Source organism: Oxyura jamaicensis, chromosome 2, assembly GCF_011077185.1.
Source record: "Oxyura jamaicensis isolate SHBP4307 breed ruddy duck chromosome 2, BPBGC_Ojam_1.0, whole genome shotgun sequence".
NCBI lineage: Eukaryota > Metazoa > Chordata > Aves > Anseriformes > Anatidae > Oxyura > Oxyura jamaicensis.
Window position 1 is genome coordinate 96,806,860 of NC_048894.1, and position 18,339 is coordinate 96,825,198.

Genomic DNA, 18,339 nt, shown 5'->3' on the forward strand with positions numbered 1-18,339 from the left:
TGTTTCAAATAATGCATTTCCAATATTACTTTTTGTAAAGATCCTTCACTTTCCCTACAATGTGGGATGTAAAGTAAGATTTATTTTACCATAACATTAAATATACAAAGCTTTATGTTTATTTCTTGGAGATTATTATTATTATTATTATTTTTTCAAATGAGTATATAATATATTATGAAAAGAATAATAATAACATTTTAAGAAAGAGGTGTATGTGTACAGTGAAAGTGAATACAAACCTTGAAGCTTCATAAATTAAAATGTCATTAAAATGTCTTTGAAAAAAAAAATAAATTCTTTTGAAATATATATGTTTTTCTCAATGTTTAAATTTAATAGAAACTTCAGAACAATTGGTAAATAATCAATGATCCAACTAATTTAATCATACAAAAGACTGAAAGAACTTTAGGGCTAAAAATGGGAACACAACTCTAAAGTTAAAGTTTGCTCCTTATACAGACAGTAATTTCTTGCATGTAACTTCAGCCAAGTTTGTCAGGTTTACTGTTTTCATAGGTTTTTGTTACCTACCCTAGACACAAGAAAATGTTAGGAACTTCTATATTTTTTGACATGAGAAAGAAATTTTAAGGAATTCTGAATGTTTCCATTATTGCATATCATAATTGTTTAGTACATGCTGAAACCTATACATAATTTTATGACTCACATGGAAGAGGCCATTAAGTGCCTTCACTTTGAACTAAAATTATCACCTCCTTTTGTTAAAATTTGCTAAATGGGTGATACATTTACCTGTCAGGTTAGGACAGCTGGGTATATAGGTGAGAAAGTTCCCATCATTTTTCATCATGTTTGCAGATGATGAATAATATGTTTGCTAAGTGCTGTTATTATTATTATTATTCATTTTGGATATAGGCTCCAAATCAAGTTTAATTATAATCATACACAGTGTGCATATGGATCCTTACATCTTGAAGACTGCACTTATATCTTGAGGGATGTAGAATGTATTTTAGGCTGTATTAGCTGACGAAGAGCATTGCTGTAATTTTTTGTTCAGTTGACAACTTTTATCATACTTTAAACACTTACCCACAAATAGGTAGGGCTAACCTTGCATGAAGAACCTCAATGGAATTGTTTCCTGACCGCCTTAAACATAAATCTTTACAATTTCCAAGTTCCACTGATGCAGTGTTTTAATGAATTTTTCACATCTTTTAAGGTAACAACTGTTAAAAAAAAAGAAAAAAAAAAAAAAAAGGACAAAAAAAACACTGAAATTCTAAAATATAAAATGCAAAATTGGCTAGAAACCTGCTGAAATGTTCTATTACAACCCCAGAAGATGGACAGAACTAAGCTCCTCTACACCCCCTGCTAAAAGTGTGCAAGAAATGAGACATTCTCACGTAAGCATGAGGTGCTGCAGAAGTGCTACCTTTCCATGGGTGTTTAATACACTCTGCAGAGAAAACTGTAGAAATAAAAGACTTATGTTTCTCTGCTAAGGCACAGTTTTAAAAAGGACTGAACAACTCTTGTTACTTGATTTGATGGGATATACTACTTCTATCATCAGTGTTAAAATGCATAACATATTTTCTACTTTTGGAGATACTCGTGAAACAGCACAAAGAGGTAGTATTTTGACACAATACATAAACATTTAGGGAATTTATAAATTAATATGAGTAACTTTTTCTATTTGGGGTCTCTAATTCTCACAATTTTTGAGAAATATCAATTAAGACATTAGTATAAATGTAAGTATGTTTTTAATTGCAGTTAAGTACCCTGCTTTATTTTTAGAGGAATTTGAGTAAACGTGCCTGTTGCTTAATTTGTATGGAATAATATTGTCTCATTAATACAACAATTTGATGGAATTCACAATTCACTGGGATTATTGATTTAGTTCTAGTTACAGAGAAAATCTTTTTTTTTTTTCTTTTTTCTTTTTTTTTTCTTTTTTCTTTTTTTTTTTCTTTTCCTTCAGTGACACTGTGATTAGTGTTTCTGGTTACAAACATGTAACAAAGCATATTAGACGAATAAGTGTGGTAAACTTACTTTGCTCTCCACAAGAAACAATAACCAGTCAGCAAGCTCAGAACTTAAAAGCAGGCATTTAGTCAGGGATAATTAGTGCCCATTTGCTGATTTTCTGCCCAAATTAACCATATTTCTGGCACAAACCCCTGCTACTCAAGGGTTAGACACAGTTCACAGCATACATTAACATCGTTTTTACATTAACATCCTCTGGGTCACAGCTGAATACATCAAAGCCATGGTAGAGACACTGATTAAAAAGGAGTGTGCTTTAGTCAAGAAACCGAGTTTTTGAGTGGCAGGTGCTTGTTAAGGTTTCTCTGAGAAGAGAGGTGGAAGTTTTACTGACACTCACCAGGAATCAGGCAGGGCTTCAAAAGTACCTCTTACTGCTGGCCTTCCCCACTCCCTCAACCTCAAAATTTCAAACAGATGAAGTCCCATTGCTGACTATCAAGCAATTGTGTTTAACATTATTTAGAACTAAGAAAAAGACTTTTCCAGATGAAATCATAAACTCACGATGTTAACTTTATATGATTTTTATATTTACATTGTATTTTTTTTTATTTAAAATAAAAGAAAAAAAAAAAGCAAAATTTTAAAAGGAAATAACATACAATTTTCAAAGCTGTGGGATCACCTAATATGTTATAAACTCATCTGAAGTCTGATAGTGATTTAAGAATCTGATTAGGGCATGAAAAATCTGAAAGCTCAAAGGAACTGCAAAATTGTGCTAGACTGTGTTTCCTAACCTCAGACTTAACCCAGAAAATGTCCTGCTGCACAGATAAGCCCTTCTACTCCATTTTTTTTTTCATATATTTTGTGTTCCTAGCAATAATATCATACTGTTTCTTTATATGAAGGAATTGACACAATCATGCATGCAGTATTATTCCATCATTTTTAATTCAACATCTTCAATATATTTTACTAGTTCCAAGCAGAAAAGACTTGCATGTAAGCATAGACATTTTCATGTCAGCTAACCCTCCATAACTGATATGGAGAGAGTCTCCTATAGTTATCTTTCACAACTCCAAACTTTTTTTTTTTTTTTTTTTAAAGCAAGTTTGTGGAGAAAAAAGAATCTGACGAGTATCTTGCCAACAATATTTAACATCTTCATCAAAAACCTGAAGAGGGGGAAGGAAACACTCAGAAAATTTGCAGATGACACCAAACTTGGGCAATTGCTAGATACACTGAAAGTCAAGGCTTCCTTCCAGAGGGGCCTCAATAAGCCAGAGGAACAGGACAGTTGTCATCAAATGTATAAAGTTCAACAAAGCCAAATCCAGATTCCTGAAACTTGGACTTGGGTTGACTGAATGTAATTCTGCAGAAAAACACAGGGTCTAGGGAAGTGATTAGTCCCCTCTACTCAGTGCTGGTGAGACCACACCTGTAACATGCTGTCCCATTTCAAACACCCCAGTATGTGAGAGGGATGGCTGGGCTGGAGCAAGCACAGTAGAAGGCCAGGGGGCTGGAGCACAACAGATGAAATACAGAGAGCCTTATTTTTTCAGGTTGGTGATGAGAAGGCTGGGAAGAAATTTAATTGCCATCTTCGATTACATAGAGATTGGTTAGAGAGAAGACTCTTCTGGATTGCACAAAGGACAGAAAGCAATGGTCACAAGTTACATCATGGGAAATCTCAGCTGCATGTGATGAGGCAGTAACATGTTGACCAAAAGTTGTTGAATTGCCATCCTTGGAAATTTACAAAATGTGCCTAGATAAGGAAGTGATCCAGATCTGCAGGCAGCCCTGCCTGAGAGGATGTCCAGAGGTTCTTTCAATTTGATTTATTCTATGATTCCATGGGTCATTAATATAAATGGTAAATCACATCATAGTCCAGCTAATAACAATGTTCTCAAAGGACTGAGTACTCTTCCACTATTTCTCCAGAGGTTTACTGCTTAAGGACATATTAAGAACATTTATAAAATTGCTGAAATCACTTGTGTTAAGAATTTTCAGAATTCTGCCATTTACCTTATACACTTTGTACTGATTTTAATACATCCTTCTGAAATTGTCCATTTTAGAGTATCATGATATCAAACCCCTCTTAGAACTTTTAATGGATTGCTCTTTTAAAACACTTAAACATTGCTTGGAATTTCTTTATGGAACATAACATTTTAAAATTAATACAGATATTGCACATTTAAAACTGTACCTCCATCTCAAAGTCTATAAAGTTAAAATATGCACACACACATATACACACATGCAAAAACTATAGAAAAACTTCCCTCAGACAAATCCTCATTTTGGTACAACTACATACAGGTCATAAACAAAACCTTATATAGCGTACACAAAAGTTCTGTGTATGCAGTAAGGTAGGCATACAAAGTAGTAAAAAGTCCATCGTCACTCAGTGTTTTACATTAAAAAGACAGCTGAACAGATAAAATCAGATTTGCCTCTAAAGCAGTTGCTTCAAGTTGTACATGGGTTATTTCAACTCAGCATCATAGGACATCTTTATTTTGAAAAGAGAAAAAGCATTGTCAAAACAATCTGATGGAGATAATGAAAGTTTTCCTCTCTGAAACCATAGTACCACAGTATTTATTATCTCTAAGTCAAAAAATTCAGCCATCTCTTCACTTCTACAGAGTAAGATGTCGGAAAGTTCAGTGACATTTCCAACGTATCCTTGTATATATACATGCATGTTTATAGAACTTATGCTTAATGAATAAGAATGCAGACATATCACCATTTTTTTTTTTTTCCTGAAGTATCTTTGAAAGGTCCAGGAGCTTTATTTGGCAAAGCTAAGATACAAAGGACCAGCTCAGTGTTCTTTCATACCAGTTTCATGAAAGTTTGCTACAAATGCAATTTCAGTACATTGAATAGCTTATTAGCAATTAGCTTTATTAAGAAAAAGCTAGGATAAAGCTCATTGTGCTTTGTTTTCTAGAAGTCTTGTTCACACAGCTGAAGAGCCAACGTACAGGACTTTCTGAAGCTCACACGTGTGTACAGTTGGTAGTTGGTGGTGTATCTATCTGGCTCTTATTTTCTTTAGCATCATTCAGAGGTGATTCATTACCTATCTGGCACTTGAATACTTGTTTGTAGGCCTTCCTAAAATTTTCAGAGAGAAATGCATATATAATCGGGTTCACAGAAGAATTGCTGTAAGCCAGACAGTGTGCAGCTACCCTGAAGAGAAATGAAGCTTGAGTCAGTGGGAAAACTCCAAATTCAGCCCAGAGATGAATCACGTGATGCGGCAGCCAGGAGATGCCAAAAACCACTACCACCACCAACACAGTCTGTGCTGTCTGAGACAGGGAAAGGAAAACACAGATGTCTTATAAGCACTTACAGAATTAATTTTAAACCTGCTTTAAAAGCATTGTTTATAGAAAAAAGTACACAAACATAATACACTTAACTATTTATTAACAATAATATTTATTAACAAATGAAACTCATTACCTATATGGACTTTATTTTGAAGTAATGCAAGAAGAATGCTAGCCTTGAAAATTCTGCAGCAAACAGGAAATACATCACCTTGCTCAAAAATAAAGAATGATGTTCCTCACTCCCTACACAAAATCCTAGTCTTTTCTGAAGTGCATACAAGCTAGATGTAACAAAATAATAACATAGGTCTTTGGGGACTCTCATCCAGATCTAATAAGTTATATTTTAATAGGGTGAACAAGGATTTCTGACCAGAATTTCAAAAGAGATCCACTGAACATGAAGCCAACTAGTGAAAGAGCTTAGAGCAGTCAGATTAAACCTTTGCTCAAGAATCTAAAGAGGAGGAAATTTTGTAAATCTCTCCTTTGAACATAAAATTTCTATGGAGGGATCACCCAACAACATTCTGGAATAAAACTAGGGAAAAAAAAAAGAAAAAAAAAGAAAAATAAGACATATCAGGAAGGAACTTGACATTTTTGGTAATTGTACATTGAACACAAGGAGCAAAATAACCTCGGTGCTGCCTCATAGTTCAATATTTTCACAGGAAAAAGATATCAAGTTCCTTATATCCCTTCTGACCGCCACAGTATCAGTCACTATAGACCTTTCAGATGCTGCAAGTATTTTGCCAAGGCACAATGGAGTTTGATTGTTAATGTTTTCTTTTCCTTTTGTTTACTTCACAATCAGCAGGTAACTGCTTTGCAGTTGCTGAAAAAATTAATACATGTATGGCTCTAACAAGTGCCACTTTCCCAGTAAAAGCCTAATAGCGATTCCAAAGCATATTATGTTATTGGTCATTATAATTACTCTTATTAACACTTCATAATTCTGCAGACAACTTCAGCTCTTCTTCACAGGCCAAACTAACCCACAATATGAAATATACTGCAGCACAGACAATGCCTCCTGGACTTTTTGCTAATTTATTCACCCCAGTCTATACTTCCTTGAATTGATTAATGCTTGGTAGTAATTCTTTGACCTAAACAATCACCACTTGACTTAACTTACAGAAACTTGCAGGGAAAATCTTAATTTCTGTGGCAACAGGCTGACATAATCTATGAGAGATATTGTGACTGATTAGCAAAATCTCACAACAGAAACCAAAGGAGATACCTGTTGATTTAGTCTCAATGGTTCAAATGTCTTCACAACCTTTTTTTCTATTTAGCCCTATTTAGTTTAAGTCATTTGATGTTAAAACAGCCACACAAATATTTTCTGTTTCAGCTGTCATCAGAAAAGTAGTCTTCCTTGTGCTAACAAGGAAGTATAAATAAAGAACAGTTCATTGTCTGATCCATTTAATGTATTAATATTCTGGCTGAAAACACTCTGTCTAGGTATCGCATGCACAGTTACTCCTTAAAAGGTGTATTACTTCATTTTTTGTTGTTGTTGTTTTTGTTTTTTCAAAATTAAGACAAACAAACAACAACAACAAACCTGGCACCAGGAAAATCACTGACTTTCAATAGACTGTATACACTGAAAGCTGAGGTTGACCATGTGTCTCTTGTAACTATTGTACTTAAGGTATTTCATATCAGCAGCATAAGTAGCTCTGCATAATGGATCCTCACAACTTCTGTTTTTTCCCATTATTCCTCCTAAGCTTCACTTCAGAGCTTACCTTTCCTCTATGACTATAATTTGCAACCAAGGTAACACTAAAGGGCAGCTCTTTTTTACTTAATGGGACCTTGTTTATGGTTCCTCATTAGCAAATAAAAACTGCCTGAAATGAATGATGCTAATATTGATGCTTTGTGACCAAACAGCATAAAGAACAACATTTAGGCACGTTCATATTTTAAATTATTATTTTTTTCTTTTTTCCACACATATGAAAAATTAATTTTAAGATTCTACTACTAAATTTTTATAAAGATTTGAATAAAGCTAAAAATGTAGAACTGGGTCTGAAATGCATTATTGTTAACAAAATAGCAGCAGCAGAAGAACACACAGTAACCAGATACATAAAACATACTAATGAAAACAGAGTTGCTTTGAAAACATGAGTTATGGCCTTAGGATCAGAAAATTCCAAGTCAAAAAAATAAAAAAAGAAAAAAAAAGAAAAAGTTTTGTTTTGTTTGCCCTTTGCTTACTGAACCCTGAAGTGCCCAGGAAGTTTTGGACTTAGCTCCAATGCCTCAAACTACGAAAGCAAGTTCATAGCTAGATCTGATTTTTATTTGAAATTTCAAGAGCTACTCCTTAGAGGAAATGCACAGATATTTCCAGTTTGAGAATAACGTACATGAGAATAGAGATGGCAACATAGAGAACGCCTTTGAAAACTACACCTTTGGCCTTGATGAGAGCAAATGCAAAATATTTATGTTAACTGTTCTACTGAATCAGGGATATAATATTTTCAATTCTAGAAATTAAAATCGATGACAAGATTATTATTATTATTATTTTTTAACATAGAGAGTGCATAAATAATAGATTATTTATTCCCTGTTGAGCCCATGTATATCTCATCTACATTGCAGATAGTCTGCATGCCCATATGGTAATAGTGATCAGATCAAATGAAGAGCTGTAGCCTAAGGGTTTTTTCTGACTCCACATTCATAAACTGAGAACTTAGTCAAATGATTACTGTGGTCAAATCTGCTCAAAAATCAGAACCATATTATATTATCTGTCAAATTCTCTACATAAACACATCTTTCAAATATTGCTGTAAATTGCAAAGCTAACATTTTGCTTTAAAGACCCTTCACAATTTTACTTGTAGCTAGTATATGACTGAAGTCTGAACATAAAAGAAAAAAAAATGTTTTATGGAAAATCATAAAATTATTAAAGTCTCTTTTTAGCCTCCTATCAGGAAGTACAATTAATCTCAGTTGTAAATCTCATCATACAAGCTAGGAATTCTTCATTTAAAAAAATCAGCTAGTTTAAGAAAAAGAAAATATTTACAAGGTAGAGAAAAAGGCTGGTAAGGCAAAAGAAACATTTAAATTTAGAGAGGTGGTCTCTCCTATCTAAATTTCAGATGCTCCAATGTTCAAAATACAAGGATTTCACGTAATGTCTTGACCCACTATAGTAGAAAACCCAGATCAGAGAAGATTCCCATCCTGCTGAGTTCAGTGAGAGACTGAATATGTCATTAAATACTTCATTTTAAATCCTCCTCTCAATTATGTCTTTGGCCACAAGCAATAGAATACCAAATTATCTTACCCATAAAACTAAAATATAAACAAATAGGAATTGTTAATGAAAGCAATCTACCTTTTTCTTGGATGCTTCTGACTTCTTTGACATGTTTCTCAACTTTTTATGCAGATGGTTAAGGACCTGAAAAGATTAATTTGCATCTTGTATTTCACCATTTTCTAAAATTCAAAAACATTGTTTTTACAGTATATTCTCCAGTACTGCATGAATTGCTTACAAACATCAATGATACAATTTACACATTTCAGAAGAGCATGTTATAAAATCTAAAGGAATTGTATATCTGTATCTGTGTGAATCAACAAAGCACATCACAGCTGAATTCTTGTATTAAAATACAGATGTATTACATAACAAATACACATTATGATTGAACAAGGCAATAAATTGAAACCTATCCTGTAACAAGAATTAGCAATCATTCTTCTTTCATAAAAATGTCAATGCTTGTTAATTTAGAATGACCTTTACTGCATGTAACATAAAAAGTGTATGTTTTGAGTCAGAGCTTTTCTGAGTCACCTGCATAATTTGCTTTCTTCAGATGGATGTTTGGTTAATATAATCAGGATGTTGACACTATTTGATCTTCAAAAAAGTCTAAGCTTTTTACAAATAATTTATAATAAGATGTATCTCACATGAGATAAGACCTTTATGAATAATTTGATGACACTTGTCATGTACCTTTCACAAATATTTTTTCACTACGTCTCAAAATGATATATCAACCAAGTGTAGGGTCCAAATTTTAACATAAATGTAATGATTTTCACATAAGGTTTTGGATAGTGGATGCATAGTGAAGCATGCCCTTTTTCTGTAGTCATTGTTAACTGAGTATAATATATTCATATAGCATGATTTATAGGTATGTGGGGAGGCAGGGAATATGCTCTTTAGGTGCATATATTTAACCAGTAGTAAATCATACAGAATCAAGAAAGGGGAATATTTAATTAAACTCAAGGGTTTAATTATAATATGGTAAGTGTGTGTGTGTGTGTGCACATTTTTGCAAAAATTCAGAGTGAAGAGCTCAGTTAGATGACGACAATGTTAGGGTTAGAGTTTGCATAGATCTAAGATGAGCTGAGAACAATTAAACACATAAGATTATCCAGAGTTAAAGGAAATATGCATTAAAAAGATCTTTTGAAGGAATATAATACTATACGTTAGGGTTTCTAAGGATATTTCCTGAGGTGTGGAAAGAGTATAAATTCTCTCTTTTCTCTGATTTCTGGAATGTTTTCTCTGATTTCTTTGGGATGCATGGCTAACCACTACCAGGACAGGACAATCAGAGAAGATGACACAGATTTGATGCCACTGTGGCATTTAAGTCTTACAAACATACAGAACAATCTAAGAAAAGCAGGATGATATTTGTGACTAACCACAGATCACCAGTGGATTCCATTTTTTATAAGTCTGATCTTATCTTTCAGCAAACTACAAAATATACAAATAAATAAAATTGTAACATAACATTTGAAATGCAGTTTTGCTTATCTGTACTCAAACATGTTTGTGCTTCAGCCCTGCACTCACTCTGTACTATGAAATGCCAGCCTGGCTGCCACCAGGCTAACCTGAGCCCCAGAAAAGCAGGAAAAAAAATAATAAAATAAAATAAAAGGTTTTTCTCTGGGTTTTTCTCTGAGAAGCTCTGGCTTTGTCTGGATCCCAAATGTTCTTCCTTCTCCAAGATGAAGAAAACAAAGAGAAAAGCATAGAAGAGCCCCTGAGAGGAATCAGAGGAGCAGAGTTGTGTCCCCCTGGCTCACACATTTTTATTCGCCTGCTTTCACCATGTACAGCAGAGCTGAGTTGTTTAGTCTGTGGCTCTAAAAACAAATGAGCATGGGAGAAATACAGTGAAGTTCACTTCCCATCAATTCTTAAATTACTGCCCCCCTTCACATAACTTAGATAGATGAACTTTTTCTACTGGACCTTTGCAAATCCTGTCTACTACCACCTTGATACTGTACTAGACTGGGATTTTCACTCAGAGTGTAACACTAAAGTTAGATATACTCTTCCCAAAACTTAGAACTGCAAAATCTTCTTTTAAGGGTATAAACTTTCTTTTTCTTTTGTTCTGAAACTTGTAACACAAGCTGTTGCATTGCATCTTTCTCTGTTCCAAAGAAAGGTGCAGTAAACAAAGATACTATTGAATACTTTGGGATGTTGAAGATTTAGGTGATAACCTTCCAATTAATCCTTCTCAAGTTTCCTTATTTCAGGTTATGTATGTATGTCATGAAATAAGGATGTGCAGCCTCTGCAGTGAAAACATGCTGGCTCTGTGTGGCAGTGTACCAGATGGTATGCAAACCAGCAGCAAGAGAAATAGGCAGAATTTAATTACCTATCAACAGCCATGGAACAGCACTCAGAGACCTACACGGAAAGCTGTAGAGGGATATTAAGAGCCATGTTTATGTACAAACACTACAAGGCAAATCAAAGACACCGCTCCTCACTGCCCTTTTCAAACTCTCTCTTCTTTGGGCCAAGGAATAATCAATTGTTCCTCTCACAGCCACTGTCACTTCACTTGAATGAAAAATAATTCTTATATTCCTCTCATTTTGTCTCAAGTTAATCTTCTAACGGAAGTGTTCTTCGAAATATCCACTAATGCATTTACACATGCATATTTAACTCACAGAATAAAATATGAGCCTTGCTAAAATAAATAAATAAATCAGTCACAGCCTGTTCTAATCAGATGTTACATTTCAAATAAAATAAAATAAAATCAGTTCTGTGGAAAAATTAGCTCTTTACATGAAACTGCTAACTCTAGCTTTAATGTACCTGTTGATCAGCAATCATGTTTAGCTCTTGGGGAAGGAATAGCTTTCCTGTGTTCTGGAGATGAGGATGGGGTTCTAGGGGATGAGAGATATGCTGTTGTGCCAGAGTGTGTAAGGAGTTTTGCAGGATTATGAAAATAGAAATTCCAGGCTGGTCTAGACTGTAGTACCAAAACCACCCCAACAGCATTTGGGAGGCCCTTGCTTTTGCCTTCAGAATATTTCATTTTGCTCACAGCTGTTTCAGAGACAAGCTTCAGATGACTTGAGAGTACAGGCTAAGGATGATGACAAAATGAGGCTGGAAAAGGGATTTTCCAATAGGGAAGGGAAAAAATAGCCCAAACTATCTGTGCTTATTCAAACAGATCTGCCAAACAATATAAAAGTTTGACATCTGCACTTCTTCAAAGCATGTTTCTTGTCTGGCTGTATGCAATCATTCCACTGCCTACACCTTCCTTATTTGTTAGTTTATCCATTTAAAATCATGGAGCAGGAAAGCCTGCCCAAGGTCATTATCTAATAAGAGTGAACTGCTTGTTTAATAGAGACATAATGTGAGCATCACATTCTGAACCATATTTTATAATATGAACCCGATTTAAATTCAAGTGCTTTTGACTGCAATCTACTTTTTGAAGTAATGCTGCTACTTTTATTGTCACAACAGATCCTTCACCCTGTTTCATTTAATAGTATGTCACTTATATGTCATACCCTTTAATTCTCTTTTCAGTGTAGTTTAGCCTTCTCCAATAAAGTTTTCCATTTCTGCTCAGTAAAATTTAAGATATATTATCTTATGCCAAGAACCATTTAAGCTTGAATTTTATCTTGACTCCTATTTTTTATGGCTTATTTTTAACCAACTCTGTAAATCATACATGACTTTCATGAATTCAGAATGTTCAGAGTGATAGATAATAATGGAAACATTCTTCAAGCAAGAAATAAATTAAAAAGTAGCTTTTAACATTATACCTCTATAAAAGGAAAAGTTTGCTAATGATTTTAGGTGTCCAACCTAGAGACTTGAAAGAGTTCTGACGTTCAAGGACTGAAGCCTCATAATTGCGTACTCAGAAGCAGAAGCACCCAAAATCAGTTGTCACATTGCATTACTGTGACAGATGTCAGTTGGTGGAAGCCCACTGTGCATCATCTATCACTTTGCCCTTTAAGAGCACATTAGTGAGCAAATATATGTTATGAAACACATACTAAATATCTGTAACAAATAATATGCCAAGTAACACTGTAAGCTATAAAAAAGAATACAGGCTGTCTACAAGTATGCAGTGCTGTAACTCAACTAATAACTATATAAACCCTACTCCTCTGGCTGAAGTAGTAAGCTCCTTTAAAGAGTAGTTCTGTGAGCTGGCTGGAGCCAATTACAGCTGGCTTCCTAAGGATTTGTGATTTCTTGACTGCATGATCCCAAAAAGCTGAGCCTCCTCCATGAGCAGGCACTACACAAGACCTCTTCCCCGTGTGGCTTGTCTGGTGTTCAACAGCTGAGTGTGAACTGACTCTCCTTAAAGGACACAGAAGACTGAGCCTCTCCATCTTCTGCTTTGGCTGCTATTGTCACAAAACTAGGGAAATATCATTCCTTCTCACTCTCTCTCTTATTTCCACTTCTGTTCCACATTTGGTTAAAAAATTTTTTTTGGTTGGTTGGTTGGTTGTTTTTTTTTTTGGGGGGGGGAAGGGCGGGGGGAGAGAGGAAAAGCAGAGCTGTATACCCATGACAGAGTGTGGTCTCTGCCTTAAGAACATATTATGTAAGATTGCCAGTTCTGATTTTGTGGCATATACATTTATTTAAGCACTTCTGTAGTTTGCTGCAGTATTGCTCTCCACTGGGGACAGCACCCCCTGAAAATGAATCTCTCCTTACATAATTTAAGAGAGACTGAGAGAGGAAAAGAACTCAATCCTCCATTAGAGTGCCTAAAAAATGAGACTTTCAAAACTGAAAGTTCAATTGCAATTTGCTTAGAAAGGAAACAGAAATGCCTTAAAGGAGCCTGGAAAAGGCAATATATTCAAACAGAGAAATGCATCTCTTTTGTCTTAATCTACAGTATCAAAAAATTGCATTATTTAGCTGATCCACAGTTCATGAAAACCAGGGAAGTCCATAAGAAACTAATGCATTTAGATTTATAATATTTCTGAGACTATTACACAGCAACTATCATCTAACCATGCATGCATTGAGAAGCCAAAATATCAGTTGGACTTCAGAGTATTTTAGTGATATCAGTAAAAGCTCACAGCAATCACTTTGCTAGACACCCAGGAGAGCAGCAGTGACTTTGACAAATGTATGACTTCAGCTCTGATTTTCAACTTTTATCATTCTTAATTTCTCCCTTGCTCTACCCCACATGCCCTGCAATATTGCAGTTGGAGATGTGTCAGTGGTTCTGAAATGGAGGCAAGAACAAGCCTTTATGCTGCAGGGTGCAAACACCTTCAATATAGCCTCCTACGAACCATGGCATTTTTCAGTTTTATTGACACCTGTGGGAATACAAAACGTCTCCTGGAGTTCATCCTTTCATGTTGGATCCTCCAGCTTGGCGCTGTGGCAAGCAGGGTAGTGTATTCAGGCTCAAAACACATCAATCCTAAGACAAGCAAGGGTAAGATCCCAGCCTGGCAGCAATCTGAGCACAAGATCTTAGTTGTAACTTGGAGTGGCCTTGTTTTTATGAACTTGTTTTGGGCATGTATTTCACACAGGGTTGTTGTTTTTTAGTTACACATATTCATATTGATACTGAGACATCTACTTTAGTATAAGGGCTTTTTAGCATGATGTGTTCTGTTTAATATGCTTAGATTTCCTTTAGGCATTTTTTTTTTCCTATGCTATGCAAGTCTGTCATAATTTTTAAAGACTTGCTTTCAATTTTCAGTCACATAATTATATTTTGAAGGCTGGTAATCTATTCTGAAATTGAAAACACTTTGGCTTTTAAAAATAAAAGAATTCTTAATGGCTGGAAAGCTTCCTCTACACACATTCAGTAATAGTCTCTCTGTAATATTCATTATTTTCTTATAGCTTCAATGATCTAAGGCTACAACAGGTTTCTCCCCTCTCACAGCTCAGTCACATTCACCACTGCAGAAGAGATACCAGTGTATTTACCGAGGAAAAGCATAATTCAGTTTATGCATGAAAACATGCATTTTCTTCTCCCTTTGCTGGGTTGGACTTGTTTCACTGCAAACAGTGGTTTACAAATATTGTCCTTTGAGTGCTACAGAACTCAAAGTTTTAGCAGAGTTAGATGCCATTCCAGCCTGCACTTCCACAATTAAACTGACATAATGAATATAATACATACAACTGAATAGAACATAAAATTAGTTGTTCACATTTAATACATTAAATAAACCTATTTAATTTGCTAATTAAAGTCACTTCTCAACACCTAAGCACCTTATCTGCAAGAGCAGACCTATCCCCGTGAACACAAATTACTGCACAAGGATAAATCTGGACTGGAAGTTGCGGTCACAGAAACAGAAGGATCTGGGAGGATCTCTGTGTAGCCCAGTAGGTCACAGCCTGTGCTCCAGATCTTGTCAGAGAGCTGTGGATGCTACACTGAAGACTGCAAATAACATCTGTAGAAAAACATGACTGTTTCCTGAGCAGAAAGCCCTGAAGCACCTCTATTCAGGCAACCTTACTAATATCTTTTTCTACCCAGGTCCTCAGTCACTGCTTCCTAGCACCTGCTTGTGCTGAATTCAGAGGTAAATCTCCCATTTGCTTCAACAGGGGCAAGACCAGGCTTAGAGTGACCAGGCAACACTATGAGCCTTTTGCTCTTATCATGTATTAATTGGATCAGACCAGATTGGCAGGCTTGTGTCATATTTTGTCAGCACACTGTACTTTAAGGAAATGAAATACTGCGTTTGAAGCCTGAACAACTTGTTGCTTGGTTGCACATGACTTGAGTTAAACTACTCATACAGCACTGCAAAGAAAGAGGAGAGTTGAGTTCACAGAGAATGATTCTGGGGCTTCTCAACACTTTACAAGGAGAACATCTGGCAGAGGGGTCCCCGTAATTGCAGGAACAACACCCCCCCACCCCATGCAATCCCTGACTTTTCTGTGCCATACCTTGTCGTGTCCCCCCCCCCCACCCCCCCATCCCTCAGCTATAAAACCTGCCCCCTCCCTCTGCACTACAAACACCCCTGCCCCATCACCTCCTAATGCTGCTGGCTCCTGCCAGTGCCATGTCCCTGCATGTGTCCAGAGATGTCCCTGAGGTTCACAGATACCCAACACTGTGGTCACCCCCCCACCCCTTCCATATGCCCTCCACCACTGCCCGCCTTGCCCCACCTTGGCATAGCAGAACGAGATGAGCAGCAGCGGGAGTAGATAGCCAAAGACAAATGTGCAGACCACGTAGACCTTCTTGTGGCGTGGGTTGGGCCACTGCTCCCAGCAAAAGGTCTGGTTGCTGTCCTCACGGTGGAAGAGGCGCTGGTGGTGAGCCACGGGTGAGGCCATGGCAAAGGAGGCCGCCCAGATGAGCCCAACACCCAGCAGCGCGTTGCGGGAGACACGCAAGGTTGAGGAGCGGCGGGAGTGAACGATGGCCACGTAGCGGTCCACCGACATGGCCGAGAGCGTGAAGATGCTCACCAGCATGGAGACGGTGAAGAAGTAGTGGATGAACTTGCAGATGAAGGCGCCCAGCACCCAGGTGGGCAGCACGTAGACCGTGGACTGGAAGGGGATGCAGAAGAGCAGGTAGGCCAGGTCGGCGATGCTCAGGTTGAGGATGAAGATGTTGGTGGTGCTGCGCCGCTTGCCCGGCTTGCTCCGAGCCAACACTGTGATCACCAGCGAGTTGCCCAGCACCCCCAGGGCGAAGATCAAGCCGAAGACGATCAAGGTGATGAAGTTCTCGATGCCGATGCCGAAGAGGGGCTTCCCCCCCGCCTCCGGCAGCCCGGAGAGGTTCAAGTCCCCGCGGGGAGGCTCTGCCCCAGCCTGCGACCGGTTGAGGGGCTCCCCGGCCTCCATCCTCCCCCGTTCCCCCCGGCCAAAGTTTCCTCGGGCTGAAGGAGGAGGCGAAGCCCCCCCCCGGCTCCTCTCCCCCCTCCCTGCGAGCTCCGGGCAGGGCTGGAGGGGAGGAGGCAGAGGAGGGAGGCAAGGAAGAGGACGGCGCCGCCGCCTCCTCTCCGCTCCGCGCCGCTCCGCCGCTGGAGGAGGCGGCTCCGAAGCCCCCCCAACGCCCCCGAGCCGCTCCAGATGCTCCCGGGCCCGCCCCGGGGGGCGGCGGAGCCTCCGCGCCTCGCCGCGATGGGAGGCCGCCGGCTCGGGGACGGAGCGCAGGGCGTGGAGGGGGGAGCAGAGGAAGGGGGCTTGGCTTTTCTTCCCCGGTTTAGCTTCTTAATCGCAGCCGCAAGCCCCCCGCCGTGGCTGCCGGGGAGCGGAACCCACCTCGGGAAACTTCTCGTTGCTTTTTAGGTTCGGGTTTGGGAGGCTCGGGAGGCAGCGCGCTGGCAGGTGGCTGCTGCAAAGTCCCTCCAGCGGACGTGTGTGGAGGAGCCTGCATGAACCTCCAGCAGCTGGAGGTTACTAAGAGTTGGTCCGGGCCAAACACCGCCTGGTCTCGCTGTTTTCACCTCCCTTGCAGGCTGCTATTAAATATCCCGTCATAGGCGGTAGTTCACAGGATGAAAAGTGTTTGTAACTCCATCCAAGAAGGAAAGAAAAAAAGGGAATAGAGTGTTTGGCCACTTTTCACGTTCACATCACGAAGAACAGGTTTCCAAATTTCACCGCTGCTCTGCTATGTGTCTTGTTAGCAATAAACTCGGAGCCGGGCAGCTGCAGGGAATTCTTCAAGGTGCCAAAATTAGAGAAACTAAAAAGTTATTCTCTTCAGAGCTGGACAAAAACTCCTTCATAAGCTGGACGTGAGGACTTGTAAATATGCACACACACACATACACCTTGTCACTGAGACAGGTTTCCTTGAGAGTTTTTAAAACATTTGTTTTCAAACATTAAGTTACATCCGATGGTACTTTTGTATCTCTCTTCTCAAGGGATCATCTTTGCTGTTGTTAAAAATCCCTTCCATCGGTGTTAATATTGCACACTGGTGAAGGTAAAAGCTGGGAGAGCTGTGGCTTTCTTCAAACAGCCTCCCTTACATATCCTATTTACTCAAGAGCTTGATGCTACTTTGCAGCAGTTTTTATGTGGAAGCAGTGAGGTCAAAGATAACTCTTCAGATGTGCTTTTTAAAGGAACAAGCTTCTGTTTGCTCCTTTGCAATTCACAATTTTACAGTTTTTTCTGCCTTTCCTTTTGGTACTTATGTTAAGACTTTTCAGCAGATGTACATCAGCTGAGTGTAGAGATATTGACTCTGCAAATCTAGACTTGAATTAAACCTACTTATCATCTGGTCCATTATGTCCAAAGCAAAATGTATTGGGAGAGCACAATTCAGTTTCTATAGATTTAAGAAACTTTGATTTATGTTGAACTGCTTCCTATATCCGTCATGACTCAGTTTAGAAGTTACAGATATATTAAGTAAAAATAAACCAGTAAAGATTCCTAAGAGATTTGAGGATTGTTTTTTCTTTTCTTTTCTTTTCTTTTCTTTTCTTTTCTTTTCTTTTCTTTTCTTTTCTTTTCTTTTCTTTTCTTTTCTTTTCTTTTCTTTTCTTTTCTTTTCTTTTCTTTTCTTTTCTTTTCCTTTCTTTTCCTTTC

General features: G+C 37.9%; 1 protein-coding gene across 1 annotated transcript; it reads right to left on the minus strand.

Moving 5' to 3' along the window:
* Positions 1 to 1,974: 1,974 nt before the first annotated feature.
* On the minus strand, positions 1,975 to 17,911 carry GALR1 (galanin receptor 1). Its single transcript, XM_035319177.1, has 3 exons — positions 15,943 to 17,911; positions 8,779 to 8,844; positions 1,975 to 5,351 (listed from the first exon to the last, which is right to left on the minus strand). Exons 1-3 carry the CDS (start codon positions 16,630 to 16,632, stop codon positions 5,034 to 5,036), a joined length of 1,074 nt encoding a protein of 357 aa, XP_035175068.1. The 5' UTR covers positions 16,633 to 17,911; the 3' UTR covers positions 1,975 to 5,033.
* Between the last annotated feature and the right edge of the window lie 428 nt (positions 17,912 to 18,339).